This window comes from Paramacrobiotus metropolitanus, unplaced genomic scaffold (assembly GCF_019649055.1).
Source record: "Paramacrobiotus metropolitanus isolate TYO unplaced genomic scaffold, Prichtersi_v1.0 Parri_scaffold0000058, whole genome shotgun sequence".
NCBI classification, from domain to species: domain Eukaryota; kingdom Metazoa; phylum Tardigrada; class Eutardigrada; order Parachela; family Macrobiotidae; genus Paramacrobiotus; species Paramacrobiotus metropolitanus.
In genome coordinates this window covers 171,996-189,310 of record NW_026570278.1, presented here as the reverse complement: position 1 = coordinate 189,310, position 17,315 = coordinate 171,996, and the positions used below count along the sequence as shown (strand labels likewise).

Below are 17,315 nucleotides of genomic sequence, written 5' to 3'. Positions count from 1 at the left end.
CATTCTTTAAATGGTGACATTACTTTGTAAAAGTGCCCGGTATTATGTAATTAGACAGGTTTTGCATAACTGAAGATAAGAAGAAACTAGCGCCGATAACGGGCAAGCGCGCTCAACTGAAAAGTATACAGCTGGCGCATTGTTCTCGGCACTAGTAAATGCCAACGGAATCAAAGGAGATAAAAATAAAACGCAGCTTTGCGTGGACGGAAAGCCAACAGATTGCACATAGACAGCGTAAAACTATCACCTATAAGGTAGTGGTTATCAGCTAAATTTGACGCAACGATGCGATTGCAAAATTATTTTACCGTGTAGAACCATGTAACTTGTTTGCAACATTCCCTTTGAGAAAACCACAATCACTGCGACACATGTACTGGTCCGCATCTGGAAGGCCCTTTCTTATAACCGACTTGACAGAAGGATGGATTCGCCCATGAAAATTACTTCAAAGAGTCACAGTGAATTACGGACAGTAATAACGCTTTTACTGCTTGGTAAGATGCCTTTGCATTAGGGACGTCGTCAAGGAGATTCTTTATTTTCTTCAAAAATTACATGTGATTTCCCGTATTGTTGTTTTGTTTCCAGTTACATACAGAACAACTGCTAAAAGGGGCATATTCTTCATTGTAAATACACAGCCGCATAGCAAACAACCTCATGACAAAAGACAGCAAACAAAAAACAAAATAATTGCAGCAACGAATGGTACATCAATGCCGAATGTGGCTAGGTACACTGAACGCGCCCTTTTTATACTCCAGGCTGCCAACTGGCCACAAGGGGCGATGGTGCACAGTGCTCTAGTACTCAGATTAATACGCATATTCTTGCCCTACATTTTCGTTAACTACTTACTGCAGCCTGTAAAACAAATAGATGCTAGATTGTCAGATTCTGAGTAACAGTAATAAGAAAAATAGTAACTTGATGACTACATTTGTATTATAACTATGAGTAATAAGTGTTAATGCGAGCAACTATCAGTAACATTACAAAGTAATAAGCCAGCGCCGAGATATTCTACGGAAATTCTTTGATCTCACGCGCCCAACCAGCTGCACCAAACTTTTTTCCATTTTCAGGGGCAACTTCAATAAAGCGCTTTGGCGCACTTTGTGAGAAAAGTGAGCGGGCTGTTTGCCCTCTACCAACGCCATGTTACAGGTGGGCAAATTTGAACGGAGGCAGTTGTGATTTTGGAACGGAAATCCAGCTGGACAACACAGCCACAGGCATTGACATCTGCCCCAATTGGTTCCGCGGCTATAGATACTTTCCGTATCAATTTGATTTGGTGGAAAATTATCCGAATTTTGATGAGAAAATTCGTAAGTATGAATCAAGGATTGCTAGAAGTTGTGGGCCATGACTGTGGGTTATTTAAGCCTTTTTTTAATTGTCGCGTCATGTTTTTTTTCACTGTAATTTTTCCCTCGATATGTATTTCTTGCAGTTGATGTGATAGCTTTATCACGTTGCACCAGGCGACCTTTCGGTGCTGCGCCCGAAAGTCAAGATGCCGTGGCCGTCCTGAAGAGCCCCAACATCGGTGTGACATCATGTACTGTGTGGCGCGTGACATTTTGGTATCGATTGTCCGATTATCCGGTTTTTGATTCTGTTAATCCACAAAACCAGTTTCATCTCCAAGTATTTGTTGAGGATTATGGGCACACATTTCCCATTGAGCTGATCTGGGGCAGAGAAGAAGACTACGATGGAGTTCTTCCTAACGTTTGGAAATCTGTCGAAGCAGTCTTTCACCGTGACCAAAGCGAACCGTACGTATTATACTGGTTCGCGTACCACAATGATAACTGTGAAGTCAGTCTTAAAGAGATCGCTGTGGACAGTATCAGGATCCAATACGGTCAGTAAGCGCTTTGTCGTTGTTTAATTAGCTGGAAATTGAGCAGGAAGCGTTCGTTAGCTGATAAGCTGCGCCGTTTAAAGTTCAACAGGTTGTGCGGAAGAGCTGCCCACTTAAATGAAACAGTGTTTGGTGTTATTTCTAACATATAATTCGGTTTAATTTAACAACTTTTGTGACAACTTATTATTGTTATTGAAAGTGATCGGCTCAACTGAAGAAAATATAATTATACTACACGTACCTGTACAGAGTACGACTGAAAAACTGGGGATAGGGTAGTCTGGGTAACAGGATCAAATCCAATGCGCGCAAATCGTCCGCATTGGACCGCTATGTTGGAACTGAAATGCGTGCGTTTGCGGCAGGAGATAAAAGGTGGCAGTGGCACCTGCCACTGGCAACTGCCAGCGGCAGTGGCAGTTGCCACTACGCGTTGTGGCAAGCGATAAAACGTGGTAACTGCCAAAAACTAAGCATCAGCAAGAGACGAATCTGCCAACCAACGACAAGTTTTAAAGGGAGAGTCTTTGTATTTTTCCAAATCGACTCTATAGAACACTGAACACCCATGGACACGTAAGCCGGGGTCTTGTGACCGAGCGCTGCACCGCGGTTCAGCAGGTTCAGCGCTGTCACAGTTACAGAGCACTCACAGTCTGTGCCTCTCACGATTGAAGCACGGTATTTCGGTAAATGGGACGGTATTTTACTAGGGTTACTCAGTAAGCTGTTGAAATCGGTACGCACACCTCCACTGCATCAGTTTTTCTTCTTCGTTTCCATAAACTGTATTTCTTTTTTCTGCCTGTATATAATACAAGTAAACAGTGCAAACGTGTTCCCTAATTTTAGAAACGTATTCGTAGAAAAATCGTACGGCAGAGAAGAGATCGCCCCTTGAAAGTTTCCTGTCGGTTTCTCAACTGTTGTTATTTTTTCTTACGCAATAATTGCTTCAGAGTCAAAGATATTTTAACAATGTAACGGACTAAGGTATGTGAATAAAATAAATGTATAAGGATGTGCCGCTTGCGGCATATCCTTTTACAAGTAAACACCGCGACCAGAAATCGCGACCTGCATGAGACCGTTTTCGTGATTCTGCACCGTACGGGGTGATGCCGTGTCGAAACATATAAGTTTCTTCAGCGTTATCACAGAGGACCTGCGGCCCTGCAGCACAAGCTCAACACTGTTTCTTCCAGAATAGTTAGTCCCTGTGCTATTGCTCCAGGTAGGCCCGTTCATATCGGGATCATGGCTGTTGTCACGAAACTTTCTCGAGGTTGAAGCTAAATGTCGATTCCAAAAATTCGAGCACCTCGATGTAAACGGAATGCTCATTCCGAGATCGTAGAAACCCAGCGAGCAAAAGTAGTACCACAGAATGGCAGTCATTTAAAAAAGTGGGCAAGATATCCAGTATACAAGAAACCTACACTGTTCTCTGTGAATATTTTTTTCAAAATATTATTATTGTCCTGAAAATCGCGTCATATCAAAATAGACGCTTTCAGTGATACTTACTGCAGTGATTAACTATACTTCAGTTAAAATGCCAGCGCGGTTGACCCTGGCAGACAAACAGCTCGTCTGCTTATTATCCTTTATGTGAAAGTGCAGTATGGTCGCTGTACAAACGAATTTTTTATTCTGGTTGCTTTCGATTTTTCTTTTAATGTTTTGGATAAGCAACGGGCGAATACTCGATATGCAATCGGTTCGCGTCCCTCCTATAAAAAAGGCTTTTCGTAATTACGGTTCAAGATACCGTTTAATTACGGTATCTTACTTGACGTGGTCCATGCGTATATAAGTACGCATTTAAAAGTATTAAGTGTTTTTGAGTTCCGTAACGAGAAAATTAGCGTCCTCCGCACCTCGAAGTTCGCAGTTTTAAAGTGTGTTTGAGTGCTTTTAAAACTGACATGTACAGGGAATAGGACGATATTCTGGCAGTTGCCACGTTTCATCGCTTGCCATAACGCGTAGTGGCAACTGCCACTGCCGGTGGCAATTGCCAGTGGCAGGTGCCACTGCCACCTTTTATCCCCTGCCTGCGTTGGCGCATTTATCGTAGTAATGGTACCCTTTCACTTTTACGTTATTGTGATATGAAGCCGATTAAAAAGCTCCAGGCGAACGTCCGCTTTACAGAAGTAGTCAGCCCTATTCAGTGCCGTTTGGCCTTAAAAATTCAGCAGTGTTAAAGTAAAAAGCAAGCCGACCTTGCGTGCCGTGTTTCAGCCACAACGGCTACGCCCGCGTCCGGCATCTGTCCAACAACCACCGAAGCTTCCCCTGAAACGACTCCACCATCAACACCGACACCAGTCGTACCCGACACAACACCTCCCACAACTCCCTTCATAACCACTGCAGAGCCGTCTCCGACCACCTCAGTATCGTCATCTCCGACAGATATTGCAGACACTGCCACAACGTCCGGCACAACCACAGTGTATCCTGAACAACATTCGAGCACCCCCTCCACTGACACCACAATATCCACATCGACGCCACTCGTTGAAACCGACACCACTACATCGGAGACAACGCCCAGTACTGCAACGGGCACTTCAGATACTGGTTTAACAACAACAAGTACAACGACTGTCCCTGTCAAACCAGGCACGGAAGCACATGAACCAAATGAAACTACGTCTGTATCAGAAGAAACCATATCCATCCCAGAGGAAACCACACCTGGACCAGAGGAGACCACTCCTATACCGGAAGACACAACACCCTCGCTAACGGAAATCACTCAAGAGCCAAGCTCCACCACGCCCAAACCGACTGAAACTGTGCCTACACCATCGGAGGAAACTACATCGGAGGAAACTATATCTGAGTCAGATGAAAGCACACCTACATCGGCCATTGAGTCAACTACGCCGATGACAGCCGATACGACCACAACGAAAGAAACCACGACAGATGGTGTTAGTGGAACGAGTCTCGATTCAACTGAAACCAGTGTGACCTTAGATACAACGTTAGAGGAGACAACTTCCAACTCTACAGCCATTTCATACGATTACTCTTCATCGACGGATTCTGCTGTTACCGCTTGCCCAATTCAAAATTCTCCCTGTGTGGATTGGATGCCGCTTGGTTCGAGTACCGTAAATAAATTAAACTGCGGTTTCGGGATTCGGCAGCAGAGGCCTGACGAGCTGAATATCGTGATGTGCCGCAGTTGGAACAGGACGATTCCCTGGTTGAACTTCGTATTTGATATTGTCACATCGCCCACAGGTATACAGAGCGCCAACACACCACGATATTGATCCATCAGTTAATTTTTTTACGGTTTTGTTTTTTCAGAGACTAAAAATTTTGCTGTCTCACGGTGCTCCCGAAGAAGTGGCGTATCTGTAGTAAGGCCAGAAGCCGTTGCAGCAATTATCACACCGCCTGTACAAGTCAGCGAAAGTGTGATGTATAACATCAGCTTCCGCTACATGCTTTCCGCACCGCCTGATTTCGACAGCAAGTATTTTTTCGACGTAAGAATTGGCAGGCCAAACGAAGCAGCGATTCCATCAGAAAGCAGCATCATCTGGGGGAAGCCAACAGATTATCCGACAGACTTCGCAAATTTGACCAATCAGTTTCTCTATAACTCGACCACTTACACAGTCGGAGCAAACGGGTCCTTCAATGTTCATTTTATTGCACACCACAATGACGGCTGCCGGATAAACCGAGCGACAATTTCCATCGATGACATTGTAACCAAGCAAGGTACATACATTGTAATTGAATTATCGACCGGAGCGTAGCGAAGGTCCTCTATATTCAAGACTAATACTTTCGTTGATTTCTGTCCGTTACGAAAGGTTATTACGAAATCCATTTCCAAAAAGTAATTGGAAGTGCATGCTTATGTTGCTAAGTTGTTTTGAAAAATGATATAAAAATTTATTATTCTACATATGCATATAGTAAAGTGCTCTGACAGATCAAATTATTAAGTGCTTCAAACTAAAGTTTGTAGTATTAAAATGTATTATACAAATACTTACTCAAAGGAGATGCTGCGCTCCGGTCTGACAAATGCACGCCAACGTGCATTTTTCCTAGTAATATTGTTTCTTCCAGAAATGTGTTAACAGCAGAGTCCGCCCAACTTAAAGACTTGGGCTACTCTAACTTGAGCTTTCTAAACGGTAGTTCTAGACTTACATTTGGTCTCTTTAACCCGGACGCTTTCATCCCTTCTTAAACATGACAGCGAAAGAAAAGGCGTGCCCAACCACCCCGCCGCCTACAACACCCTGGACCACAACACCGTCCCCAAAATTATGTGCCGACCTAATGTGCGCGTCCTGGATTGCGTTGCCACAATCGGAGAGTTCAAAATTGGTATGTAGTTTTGGTCCGTACCAGGGAGTTTGGTATTGCCGAAACTGGGATCCAAAGTTCACTTGGCTTCGTCACCGCTTTGATGTGGCCCAACGAGGTAAATGTAAACAAAATTCTGAATGAGAAGACTTTCCGTTTGCTGTGAATTTTGGCCATCTGCAAAAATGATTGTATCTGTTTGCAGCGTCCAAAAATATGCAAGCAGTGTCCCAGTGCTCGGTGGGGACTTCTTCTGCCCGTGTTGTGGGGAAAGCTGTGTTGCGCACTCCAGTTGTTACCGTCGCTGCATGTGTGCATTATAACCTCACATTCATTATACAGTTCTCACACGCGCCGGTCATTAGCGACAACGAATTAGAGAGCTATTTTTTGGATGTCCGTATCGGGAACGGCAGTGAATCTCGAATTCCGGATCGCGTAATCTGGGGCAGCACAGCGGATTACGCAAAAGACAATATTAACATGGGAAATTACACCTACACTGTTACGACCGCGTTTGCCATTGCGGAGAACGATAGTTTCACTATCAACTTTGTCGCACATCACAGCAACCAGTGTACGACCAGAGGTCAATCTATTGCAATCGACGATATCGTAACGCGGAAAGGTAAGAATTATTCTATTTACGCGTCCAGCGGAACGTAATTATGGTACATTCACTATGTTGCCACGACATCGGTTGCAGGTGCTGAGACGGACATTTGCGAGACTACAACCACGGCTGGACCGAGAGACACGACGTCCGTTGATGGGTCGGGTAAAAGGGACGACAACAGTGAAAGCGACAGGAGATTTGATAACGGGTCCGGAGGGCGTTGAAGCGACCGAAAGTGCTAAAATATCTCTGCAAAAGGAAACCACGGTTTTAGATAAGGAAGAAACTTAAAGACCATCGTTGTTAGCCCTCCTCGGCTGTTAGACTGCTAGTACCTGTTAGTACCTCAGCGTTCTGCTTGTGTTTATGGTTATACGTGTGACGACTCATATATTATCCGGAACAGCAGGTACCGGCATTGTGCGTACTCGTAGTGACTGCGTCCGACGAGTATCATAGCTATTACCTGCTAGGTTGTTTGCCGCTTAGTAAAGATTGTACGAGTAATTAAGACTGATCATCGTCATAATGTCGTTCATATTGGGTACACATTGACATTACTGTTACAGTGTTACGTAGTAAAACTTGAAAACGATGTAACTTAAATTTCCGATTGGGCGAATCAAATCGTTTTCTAAGGATATGCGGATCATCTTTAATAACCGGCCACCGTTCTTGGCGTTCCTGAGCTCGTGAGCAGTGTGCGAACAGACGACGCAAAAGTAGATGACTTCCACCGTTCCCAGGTATTGATGCCGTCGCCCGGCTGGAGTGTGACGTTATGGCTGAACATGGAGCTACGTAACGCGTCAGAATTAACCATATGTGATGCCGTTAGGTTACACTCCAGGCGGATGACGGCAGCAATGCAGAGAAACGGTGGCAAGCATCTGGTTTTACTCCTTCTGTTCTTTTCCACTTGTGCAAAAAACTCAAGCATAAAAAAGATAAATATTAAAGTTCTTTAGCGGCTTTTTGCACGGTTTCCAACCGCTGTGACGGCGTCAGTACTTCATTGATGGCTTCGGTCACCAATAATAACGGCTAAAGGGAAAACGCTCACAAGTCAGGGACTTTTTGCGAGTACTTTCCATAACAAGCAAGCAACCTTTACCGACTGCGTTAACCTACAGTCCGCTTCAGTAGTGTTTGGTTCAGGCGCACCGCGGTGAGTGGGGTTGCATGCGCACTGTGCTTGCTGCACTACCGCGGCACACTGATTTTGAATCTGAATGGATGTCGGTGAACGCAAAGAGCCGACGCATTGTCCTTCTCTCTAACGCTGTGTTTTAGCCGCACCTCTTCTTTTAAACCTCTGGACCAACAAATACAAAACGGACTGTACACGGACATGGTCACACTGCGTTTGATAACATGCCAGACGTCCTTTATTGAGAAATGCTAATAAAGTGCTAACACACACATATTAAATGCCAGAAACATGAAAATTGTATTAGTCCATTTTGTTTTTGTGTCCATTTAACGCTCATCTCCTGCCGCAATACTACTCTATCGGCTTGATTTTTGAGTGTTTTCTAACGGTTTAAAAGTTAATACTAACGTAACATCGCGAATGGATCATTTTCAGGCCTTGGTAGCTGGTACTATCCGGAAGATGACCGGATAGTGCAATGGGTCTTGTGTCCCTGAGAGTAGCAATGACGCACGTTAGCGCCCTGTGGTCTTCGGGCTCCACCGGGCGACGGGATACCGGATCTTAACCGACAGATGGGTCTATTTCCGGAGACTGTACACGGCAGTTCACCGTGTTTCGTCTTGCACCACAATGTTGCTCCCACCGTGCGACAGTTATAATTAGGCAGCAGTCGGGTTGCGTCACATCCTCTTGTCCCTGCGCCTCCGCAACCTCCTGGTTGCAAGACACCATTACTTGGCCCGGGAGCAGGAGTGGGATTATCTTCTCGAAAATCCCCTGGTGGGCTTTCAGGGTTTGCAGGATGCGCGGGGGCTGGAATAGGTTGGGTGTGGGAAGGGGTATCCCCGTTGGTGACACGTTGGATCCATTCTGTAAAGTGGCTGACTTTGGTGAAAACGTCCGCTGTGTTGAGAGTGCATCTGCGGACACAAAACAGTTAAGCAGCGTTCGAGAGTGGCGTACAAATAACGACAACATCCTGACTCGGTCCCTTGACGAGTGATCCACATGAACGACAGGTGAACTGAATCACTTAAAAAGATGACAGTAACCCAGCAGAACGTCAGGATGGTCAAGGTGCCCGACGGAGATTTTGGTCGTTGAACCGACCACAATGTCAGCGGACCCGAAAGAACATTTGTTGAAAGCTACCTCTCCCTTTTTTATAAAATTTGATTAGGCATTCGAAGAGACGTTGGAGGATGGCAAGCCGAAGAACAAGCCAATCAAATTAGCGGCCAAAACCAATGCCAAAGAGTAAATATGTGTACCGGGTCACTTGCTAACTAAACAGTGCTAACTACAAAATATTGCAAACGTCGTATAATGCTACTGTACCGGCAACATTCTAAATGCAAGTTATTTACAATGCATTCCTGCTACGCTTCGGTCATGCAGTGCCCGCCAAAAGCGAGTGCACTTTCCTAGTTTGTAATATTTAGTAGAATGACCAGAACCGGTTTTCCCTAATGCATCGAAGACTTTCTAACGGTATTGCTAAATGGTGTTGCTGAGCTTGCACTATATCTTTCTTTTCAGATATAATTATCCGTTCCGTTAACGTACCCTCTGAGGCCGTAGCTGGTCAAACCAACCAAATAATCCCCACCACTCCGCCGATTAACCAGCGGACCGCCGCTGTCGCCCTACCACAAACGCAATTATTACGTAAGTAACAGCATTATTTTCATGGTTATTGACGCTGTTTTAACATCCTTCAATATACCACGAAATCAAATTCCTTGATGATTATTTGCAGTAAAAAAATAGGCTGTGCCACGGTTACAAATGGCCAGAGGTACAACGTACATTGCACGTGCCGGACGCCTGATTCTCGGTACAGATTTGGCTGGGAGGAATATGACTCCGTCTTGTTGCACCCAGGGAACGTCGACACCGCTCGCGATCCACGACCTTCAGCGTGGTCTTTAGCAGCTGTTCTGACGCCGCACTCGCCTCTCCCTCTTGCGTCCGCCCCCAGCCTGCGGTGTGCAGTGTTGTACCCGGAGCCGGCTCGGCATTGGCGGGCGGAAGTTTCACGCTGGATACGCCCAGTATTCCGGCGGCCGTGGTCGCTAAGCGCAGGATGGTGATGTCGTTGAGGATCTTTTTATGATGGTAGTCGGGATGAACAACGGCTTCGCGCACCGTGATTACGTTGGACGGTGGGACGTTGACGAGGCGGCGGATGCCCACCGCGATGCTGAGCTCCCGTACTGGAATGCGCCTGCCCCTGTTAAGGAATCCGTCAGGTGCTGCTATTTTTTAGACATGATGTGGTGCTTACGATTTTTCATCATGCACACAATGAGCGGCGGTGATGACGGATTTCAGATCCGGCATGAGCGACCCACCACAGATATGGCTATCGTCTCGGCGGATGCTGACGATAAAGTGGAACTCGTTGTTCGGTGCAGATTCACCATCTAGAAACATTCAGCGTGAGCTGATAACCAAATGGGCGAAACGCACAATTAATTTATCAATACAGTAACAACTGGAGCCAACGCCGATTTAAGGCTAAGCGCTACATACTGATCAGGTTTCCCGCACGAGTAACATAGCAGTAAACCGATAGGTTTTCCGGTTCCTACTTCCCTGTAATCGGCTACTACGCTCTGCTAGTACACTACTTGGTCGTTGCTAAAGTGCTGATACCTAATCAAGCCTTAGTTAAGGCGAGATATAGGATCACCGCGAAACCGTACGTTACCGTAGGCTGTCGAAATGAGTGACACACACTTACTAATGATTAGTCCACCGATGGGAGGTTTTATTGTGCCAGTGGATAGGTCTCTTCATCGGGATAACTTGGCGGGATAACGGTGGCACTGTCTGATTCGTCAAAATCTGCATTTCCTGCAAAGACGTCCTCAGGTGAGCCATTCACGACCGCTCCCTCGACATCTGGATATTCGGCAGGAATTATGCTTTCCACTGGGCCACCTACAAATCCATCCAGCGGAACTCAGCACCATATGGATGTCGGTCTGTGTGATCGTGCAAGATGTTTACATACCCAATGCCGCTGTCCAGCAGCACGCTCCAATAACGACAATCCATGTATACATCATTGTCCAACTGCCCGAAGACAGAATAAGGCATAAGCGTTGCGAGTATTTTATTACCGCGCATTTTCAAGTCCGGGACATCATCCGTGATTTTGATTCCTGATTAGAGCAGTACTGACGCTCGGCTGGGTGCAACGAGGATGTTACAATAATTATACGAGTTAAGTAAGCGCTCGTGTGGACGCGGAACAAGCTGGAATCGTTAGATGCCGACGACTCAGCCACTGCATGACTTGTTTGGACTATGAACACTAAGCAGTGAGCACGCGACGTGCACATGTGATTGTAGAAAGTATGGTGTTGATGAATGTGCCGATGATTCAACGTTTGCCGCCGATTGCACAGGAAACCCGCAGTTCCTTTGTGACGAAAAATCGACCAACTGGATTTGTAAAAGACCAGCTGATATCGCATTCAAGGTCGCAAATTTTTATCATGCGCGGCAACCTTTGGCTTGTTTACGACAACAAGCCAGTGTGCATTCATGCGTCTGTTTGTGAACACGTTTGTGAATCATTGTACATACGATACTATACATGGCTCACAAGACACTTGTGATGCAGGCTCGCGCACCTTAATTATTCAATTTAAAAATAATAATTAATAAACTAAGTATCCGGTTATTACTGTGAACATGCAAACAGCTTTAACTGAAAAAATTTGCACGGTGTTAATCAAACGTCGAACCAGCCGCACTTTAATCAATCAGACCGGCAGTTTTTCAGCCACCTGTTACATATTTAGTGTAAATTTGATCTAAAAAAGGTATTGACATGATAGGAAAATACCTTTGCTTTTAATTTTGCAGCAACTACAGTTAACCGTTAACAGTAGTCTGTCAAGCATTCAGCAGCTTAAAATCGAGGATGCAGCAGTGTAGGCAAGAAATTTTGTTGATGTTTGTGTGAATACAGTATTCAGAGCTGACGAATAACATAAAACCACGAAAAAAATGATTAAAAATATATATTTAAAATTTGTAAGTACCATACACAGATTATCTCGAACTTTATATCTGCAACAGTTGTGGGACTGCGGTTGAAAACTGTTACACAAGAGAATGATACGATACGTTGATACCGCCACGTTTAATCGCACTGCTGATCAATAATCTCATGGACCCGTCGGAATGATTCCACGATTCCGCGGCTTCTTCCGCCCATTTTGAACGTGCTGCGGTTTCATTGGACCACGCCGGCAACTTGCCAGGTTTCCCTCCACAGAAATAGCCCTGATGTGTGTGCTGGCTCACTATTGTGATATTTCGTAGATCAAATAATTCCAGAACGAATCGCAGAACGAACGACTGACTTGAAATACTATCTTAACTTGACACTTGTGGTAGTTGACACAGTTATTCCCGAATTTTCGATTACAGTTTTGTAACGGTTTCGGATCTACACGGATTTCTATTGATAATTTTCACCAGTTTAGAATCCCTCCTTCTACAATGTGCAGGACGGCCGTCTTCTTTATATACATCGCCTTTCTACTTTCGGCTTTCGCTGCTGAGAAGAAAGCCGAAGAAGATGCCAAAAATGTCGGTACCGTGATTGGCATTGATCTCGGAACAACTTACTCATGCGTCGGAGTTTACAAGTGAGTAAGCGTTTTTCTGTGCTAGACATCGGAAACAGTGAAGCACCGTGATGGACAGCGTTATGTCCCAAAAACTTTGTTTTTGCTTGACTTTGGTTTTTGCATTAGTTAAGAGAACAAAGTAGCCGTCGACAACGTTAACCTTTTTCTTAAATATCCCTTCTACGTTTAATTGAACGGTCATATCTACAAAATAATTAATACATTTAATTATTTACCGTTTTAACTGCACAAGCCGCACCGGTATGTACAGCTTAGTAAAAAGAGAAATTTACGGACAGATTTCCTGAAGCCTGTCATTGTTGTGTTTTTGACGTGGCGCAAGCCGCGTAATATGGGTGACGCCGTGTAGCTAGGTAGAGTTGTTATCCGAATAGAACTAAATGTATTCCGTTCATTCGGCAAATGCGATGTGAAGTTTACTACGTAGTACTTTATAATCAGTAAATTGGTTAGAACAGAATACTGAGACGTACTCTGAGGCGTATTTATTTTGTCTGATTAGAAATGGCCACGTGCAGATCATCGCCAACGATCAAGGCAACCGCATTACGCCCTCGTATGTGGCCTTCACCTCCGACGGCCAGCGTCTCGTGGGTGACGCCGCGAAGAACCAGCTGACGTCCAACCCGGAGAACACCGTCTTCGACGTGAAGCGTCTAATTGGGCGTGAGTGGGCGGATCCCTCCGTGCAGGCCGACATCCCGCACTATCCCTTCAAAGTGGTCAACCGCCACGGGAAACCCCACGTGCAGGTGACCGTAGCAGGCAGAAAGAAGATCTTCACGCCCGAAGAGATCAGCGCCATGGTGCTGGGCAAGTTGAAGGAGGCCGCGGAGGCCTACCTCAGCCATCCCGTGACGCATGCTGTCGTCACCGTGCCGGCCTACTTCAACGACGCGCAACGGGCGGCCACTAAGGATGCTGGCACCATCAGTGGACTGAATGTGATGCGGATCATCAACGAGCCGACCGCCGCAGCCATTGCCTATGGTTTGGATAAGTTGGGGGAAAAGAATATTCTGGTGTTTGATCTGGGCGGTGGCACCTTCGACGTGTCGCTCTTGACCATTGATAACGGGGTCTTCGAGGTCTTGGCAACCAATGGGGACACTCACTTGGGTAAATACGTAACATAAAACTGTAATATATTTCCAGTACAGTATTTTCATGTAGGCCCTGCACGGTCGGAACTGGCTGTGCCGGAATAATATATGATGACAGTAATATGATGTACATAATTACGCTGCCATAATTTGTAATTTTTTTTGTAATTTTGATAGACATAGTCGGTCTACAGACTCTGTTGTAACCGACCAAAACGTCCGGACGACTAAGACGTCCGGCGGACGTTTTGGTCGTTAAACCGACCAAACCGTCCGGGGGCCAAAAAAACGTCCGCCGTAAATTTTGCCCACTCAAAAATTTTTGCATTCTTGATAGCTTCTGAGAGCGTCTGAGAGCGTCTCAGCCCGGACACTTTGGGCGGAGCACTATTTTAGCCCGGACACTTGGGTCGGAGCACTATTTTGGCCGGACACTTTGGTCGAAGCACTATTTCAGCCCGGACACTTTGGTCAGAGCACTATTTTAACCGGACACTTTGGTCGGAGCACTATTTCAGCCCGGAAACTTGGGTCGGAGCACTATTTTGACAGGACACTTTGGTCGAGCACTATTTCAGCCCGGACACTTTGGTCAGAGCACTATTTTGACCGGACACTTTGGTCGGAGCACTATTTTAGCCCGGACACTTGGGTCGGAGCACTATTTCAGCCCGGACACTATGGTCGGAGCACTATTTAGAGCCGGACACTTTGGTCGGAGCACTATTTCAGCCCGGACACTTTGGTCTGAGCACTGTTTTGACCGGACATTTTGGTCGGAGCACTATTTCAGCCCGGACACTTTGGTCGGAGCAACATTTCAGCCCGGGCACTATGGTCGGAGCACTATTTAGAGCCGGACACTTTGGTCGGAGCACTATTTCAGCCCGGACACTTTGGTCTGAGCACTGTTTTGACCGGACATTTTGGTCGGAGCACTATTTCAGCCCGGACACTTTGGTCGGAGCACTATTTTGACCGGACACTTTGGTCGGAGCACTATTTTAGCCCGGACAATTGGGTCGGAGCACTATTTTGACCGCACACTTTGGTCGGAGCACTATTTCAGCCCGGACACTTTAGTCAGAGCGCTATTTTGACCGTACACTTTGGTCGGAGCACTATTTCTGCCCGGACACTTTGGTCGGAGCACTATTTTGACCGGACACTTTGGTCGGAGCCCTATTTCAGCCCGGACACTTTGGTCAGAGCACTATTTTAGCCCGGACACTTTGGTCAGAGCACTATTTTGACCGGACACTTTGGTCGGAGCACTATTTCAGCCCTGACACTTTGGTCGGAGCACTATTTCAGCCCTGACACTTTGGTCGGAGCACTATTTTAGCCCGGACACTTTGGTCGGAGCACTATTTCAGCCCGGACACTTTGGTCGGAGCACTATTTCAGCCCGGGCACTATGGTCGGAGCACTATTTAGAGCCGGACACTTTAGTCGGAGCACTATTTTAGCCCGGACACTTTGGTCGGAGCACTATTTTAGCCCGGACACTTTGGTCGGAGCACTATTTTAGCCCGGACACTTTGGTCGGAGCACTATTTTGACCGGACACTTTGGTTGGAGCACTATTCGGACCCGGACACCTTGGTCGGAGCACTATTTGGAGCCGGACACTTCGGTCGGAGTACCATTTCCGGCCGTTTGAATCGTGGTTCGAACCCTTTGAATAGACTCAGGATGCTTTTTTCTGAGCCTGAAACTGTTGAGTATTTTTGATCGAAATATTAAATCTGCCCGTTAACCGGTTTCACACAGTTATTTAAGAATTCATTTCTCTTTTGGTGTAGCCAGTTGTTACGTGTAAATCAAAAAAGTTTGTAGTAATAACAGCCCAATTTACTGTTTTAAATAGAATCATAGTTTGAAAGTCTTCGGCTTCTTCGGTTTTCGCACTTAGTCTCTAAGCAGCCTTGTATTTGTGCCACCGTTATTCATAGCGTGCTTATGCCGTCGCTGTCAGGTTTTTGCCTAACTGTTTTCCGTGCTTTGCCATAAATTTAGTTAGTTTGTGAGTTTGGTTCACTGTGGAGATTTGTAGTCTCTCTCATGAACTACTTTACTGCAGCTTTGTGTTCGTTCTACTTTTGTTGTTGAAACAAATTTCCGATTGTGTGATTCCCGAAATGTAATCAATAATCCAGACTGACGTTTTGAAATGTGGTTGAGTATGGGCTGAACGTCCTGTTTCTTGGAGATCTGTGCTTCTTTCTTCGGTTTACTGTCACGGAAGCGTAAAAATGCACTGTGATTTGAAATCCATATACGTTTTTCTAAGTACAAAGCAGTATCCTAAAGGGTTAAGCGAAAGCCAGAAACGTTCCATCCGTCGGCGACGAGACAAATTTGCCGTCATTGGTGAAAAGCTGTATTTCATTGCATCGCAACGGAAAGGACTCAGTGGATGTGGTTATCCGATTGTTGTGTTTGAGGATGCGGAGAAAATCCAGATCACTGCTGATTATCACGGGTATTTGACTTGTAATTTATAGCAGTCCTGTCAGTTTAGATCATCGCTCACCTTCTTAAAGCGCTTTTTACAGCGGTTGGTACACAAGCTTTGAATGTGTATTCAGCGGCGTCATTTCGATAATTGGCGGAAAATATAAGAGTCGATGTTGCTAAATATACAATGTTTTCTGCCTACTTTACGTTTTTAAAGTATCGGCTTGTAACCTTTGCTTACTTTTGCTTTCAGTAAATTAGGGCATGCTCGGAGGGAGGGTTTAGAGCAGACACTTGCAAGAGACTACTTTTGGGATGGTATGCGATCCACAGTTCAGTCCGTGGTAAGAGACTTCGGAATCTGTTGCTACTGTTTTCCAAAAAGTTAGATGAAGTTATGATTAAGACGTTCACTGCCACCACTCATCATTGTAGATTGACAAATGTGACGTTTGCAAATCCCAAGGGAAAGGCTTGGATGTCGTTAAAGAGCCGCTTGCGTCAGTAAACGTGCCAGGCAGACCATGGGCACTAATCGGATACGATTTAATTATCCTCCCTGAAACCTCGAAGGGACACAAATATCTGTTGACCATTATCGATTACTTCTCCAAATTTCGCGTTGCTTATGCTTTAAAGAACAAAGAAGCAAAGACAGTGGTGAAGAAGTTACATCATACGTTTTCCATGTTTGGTATTCCGGAAGCAATCATTTCCGACAATGGTACTGGTCATGTTTGTTAATTAATTTCTTATGCAAAAGTGGTTGGGGCTTTGGGTACAATAGTGCTGCGTAATCGATGATTGAATAAAAGCATTCCTTAATGAATCAGGTACCGAATTCAGAAACGCTGATAATAAAGAGATGGAGCGTCTGCTGGGAGTGGAACATCGCTTTGCCCAACCTCGACACCCGCGCACTTGCGGCCAAGTTGAGAACCTGAACAGGCAGATCAAAGAGTAAGTTTTATTTGCGCTGTTTAAGATTGTTATAGATATGTAGGTACAAAGAAGTGACGATTATTCATAATGAACGAACACCTGCAAATTTGGGTCGGTTTATGTACAGGCGAAA

General features: G+C 45.4%; 3 protein-coding genes across 4 annotated transcripts; 2 read left to right on the top strand and 1 right to left on the bottom strand.

The window, feature by feature from the left end:
• Positions 1–251: 251 nt before the first annotated feature.
• LOC129593044 (mucin-2-like) lies at positions 252–7,405 on the top strand. Its single transcript, XM_055489225.1, has 8 exons — positions 252–500; positions 1,092–1,337; positions 1,463–1,879; positions 4,130–5,143; positions 5,213–5,632; positions 6,123–6,350; positions 6,438–6,860; positions 6,939–7,405. The coding sequence occupies exons 1-8, from the start codon at positions 428–430 to the stop codon at positions 7,070–7,072; spliced, it is 2,955 nt and encodes a 984-aa protein (XP_055345200.1). The 5' UTR covers positions 252–427; the 3' UTR covers positions 7,073–7,405.
• On the bottom strand, positions 6,965–11,265 carry LOC129593046 (chymotrypsin-like protease CTRL-1). Of its 2 annotated transcripts, XM_055489227.1 has the most exons (7): positions 11,024–11,265; positions 10,751–10,950; positions 10,292–10,430; positions 9,814–10,237; positions 9,571–9,650; positions 8,410–8,924; positions 6,965–7,097 (listed from the first exon to the last, which is right to left on the bottom strand). In XM_055489227.1, exons 3-6 carry the CDS (start codon positions 10,345–10,347, stop codon positions 8,453–8,455), a joined length of 1,032 nt encoding a protein of 343 aa, XP_055345202.1. In that variant the 5' UTR covers positions 10,348–10,430; positions 10,751–10,950; positions 11,024–11,265; the 3' UTR covers positions 6,965–7,097; positions 8,410–8,452. The 2 variants fall into 2 exon arrangements, with proteins under 2 accessions (XP_055345202.1, XP_055345201.1); XM_055489226.1 differs by lacking the exon at positions 6,965–7,097 and having other exon boundaries at positions 8,197–8,924.
• A 1,122-nt stretch (positions 11,266–12,387) lies between these two features.
• LOC129593047 (endoplasmic reticulum chaperone BiP-like) lies at positions 12,388–15,899 on the top strand. The gene is made up of 3 exons (XM_055489228.1): positions 12,388–12,674; positions 13,180–13,796; positions 14,118–15,899. Exons 1-3 carry the CDS (start codon positions 12,526–12,528, stop codon positions 14,132–14,134), a joined length of 783 nt encoding a protein of 260 aa, XP_055345203.1. The 5' UTR covers positions 12,388–12,525; the 3' UTR covers positions 14,135–15,899.
• The last annotated feature ends 1,416 nt before the right edge of the window (positions 15,900–17,315 follow it).

What these genes read in the sequence shown, in the direction of transcription:
- LOC129593044 (XM_055489225.1), top strand. Translation starts at nt 428, where the DNA reads ATGGATTCGCCCATGAAAATTACTTCAAAGAGTCACAGTGAATTACGG. An exon ending in TGACATTGTAACCAAGCAAG is followed by an intron (nt 5,633 to 6,122) that starts GTACATACATTG and finishes TAAACATGACAG; the next exon opens with CGAAAGAAAAGGCGTGCCCA. An exon ending in CTTTGATGTGGCCCAACGAG is followed by an intron (nt 6,351 to 6,437) that starts GTAAATGTAAAC and finishes ATCTGTTTGCAG; the next exon opens with CGTCCAAAAATATGCAAGCA.
- LOC129593046 (XM_055489227.1), bottom strand. Translation starts at nt 10,347, where the DNA reads ATGCCGGATCTGAAATCCGTCATCACCGCCGCTCATTGTGTGCATGAT. An exon ending in TGTGTGCATGATGAAAAATC is followed by an intron (nt 10,238 to 10,291) that starts GTAAGCACCACA and finishes ATTCCTTAACAG; the next exon opens with GGGCAGGCGCATTCCAGTAC. An exon ending in AGGCGTCCGGCACGTGCAAT is followed by an intron (nt 9,651 to 9,813) that starts GTACGTTGTACC and finishes CGTTTGTGGTAG; the next exon opens with GGCGACAGCGGCGGTCCGCT.
- LOC129593047 (XM_055489228.1), top strand. Translation starts at nt 12,526, where the DNA reads ATGTGCAGGACGGCCGTCTTCTTTATATACATCGCCTTTCTACTTTCG. An exon ending in TCATGCGTCGGAGTTTACAA is followed by an intron (nt 12,675 to 13,179) that starts GTGAGTAAGCGT and finishes TTGTCTGATTAG; the next exon opens with AAATGGCCACGTGCAGATCA.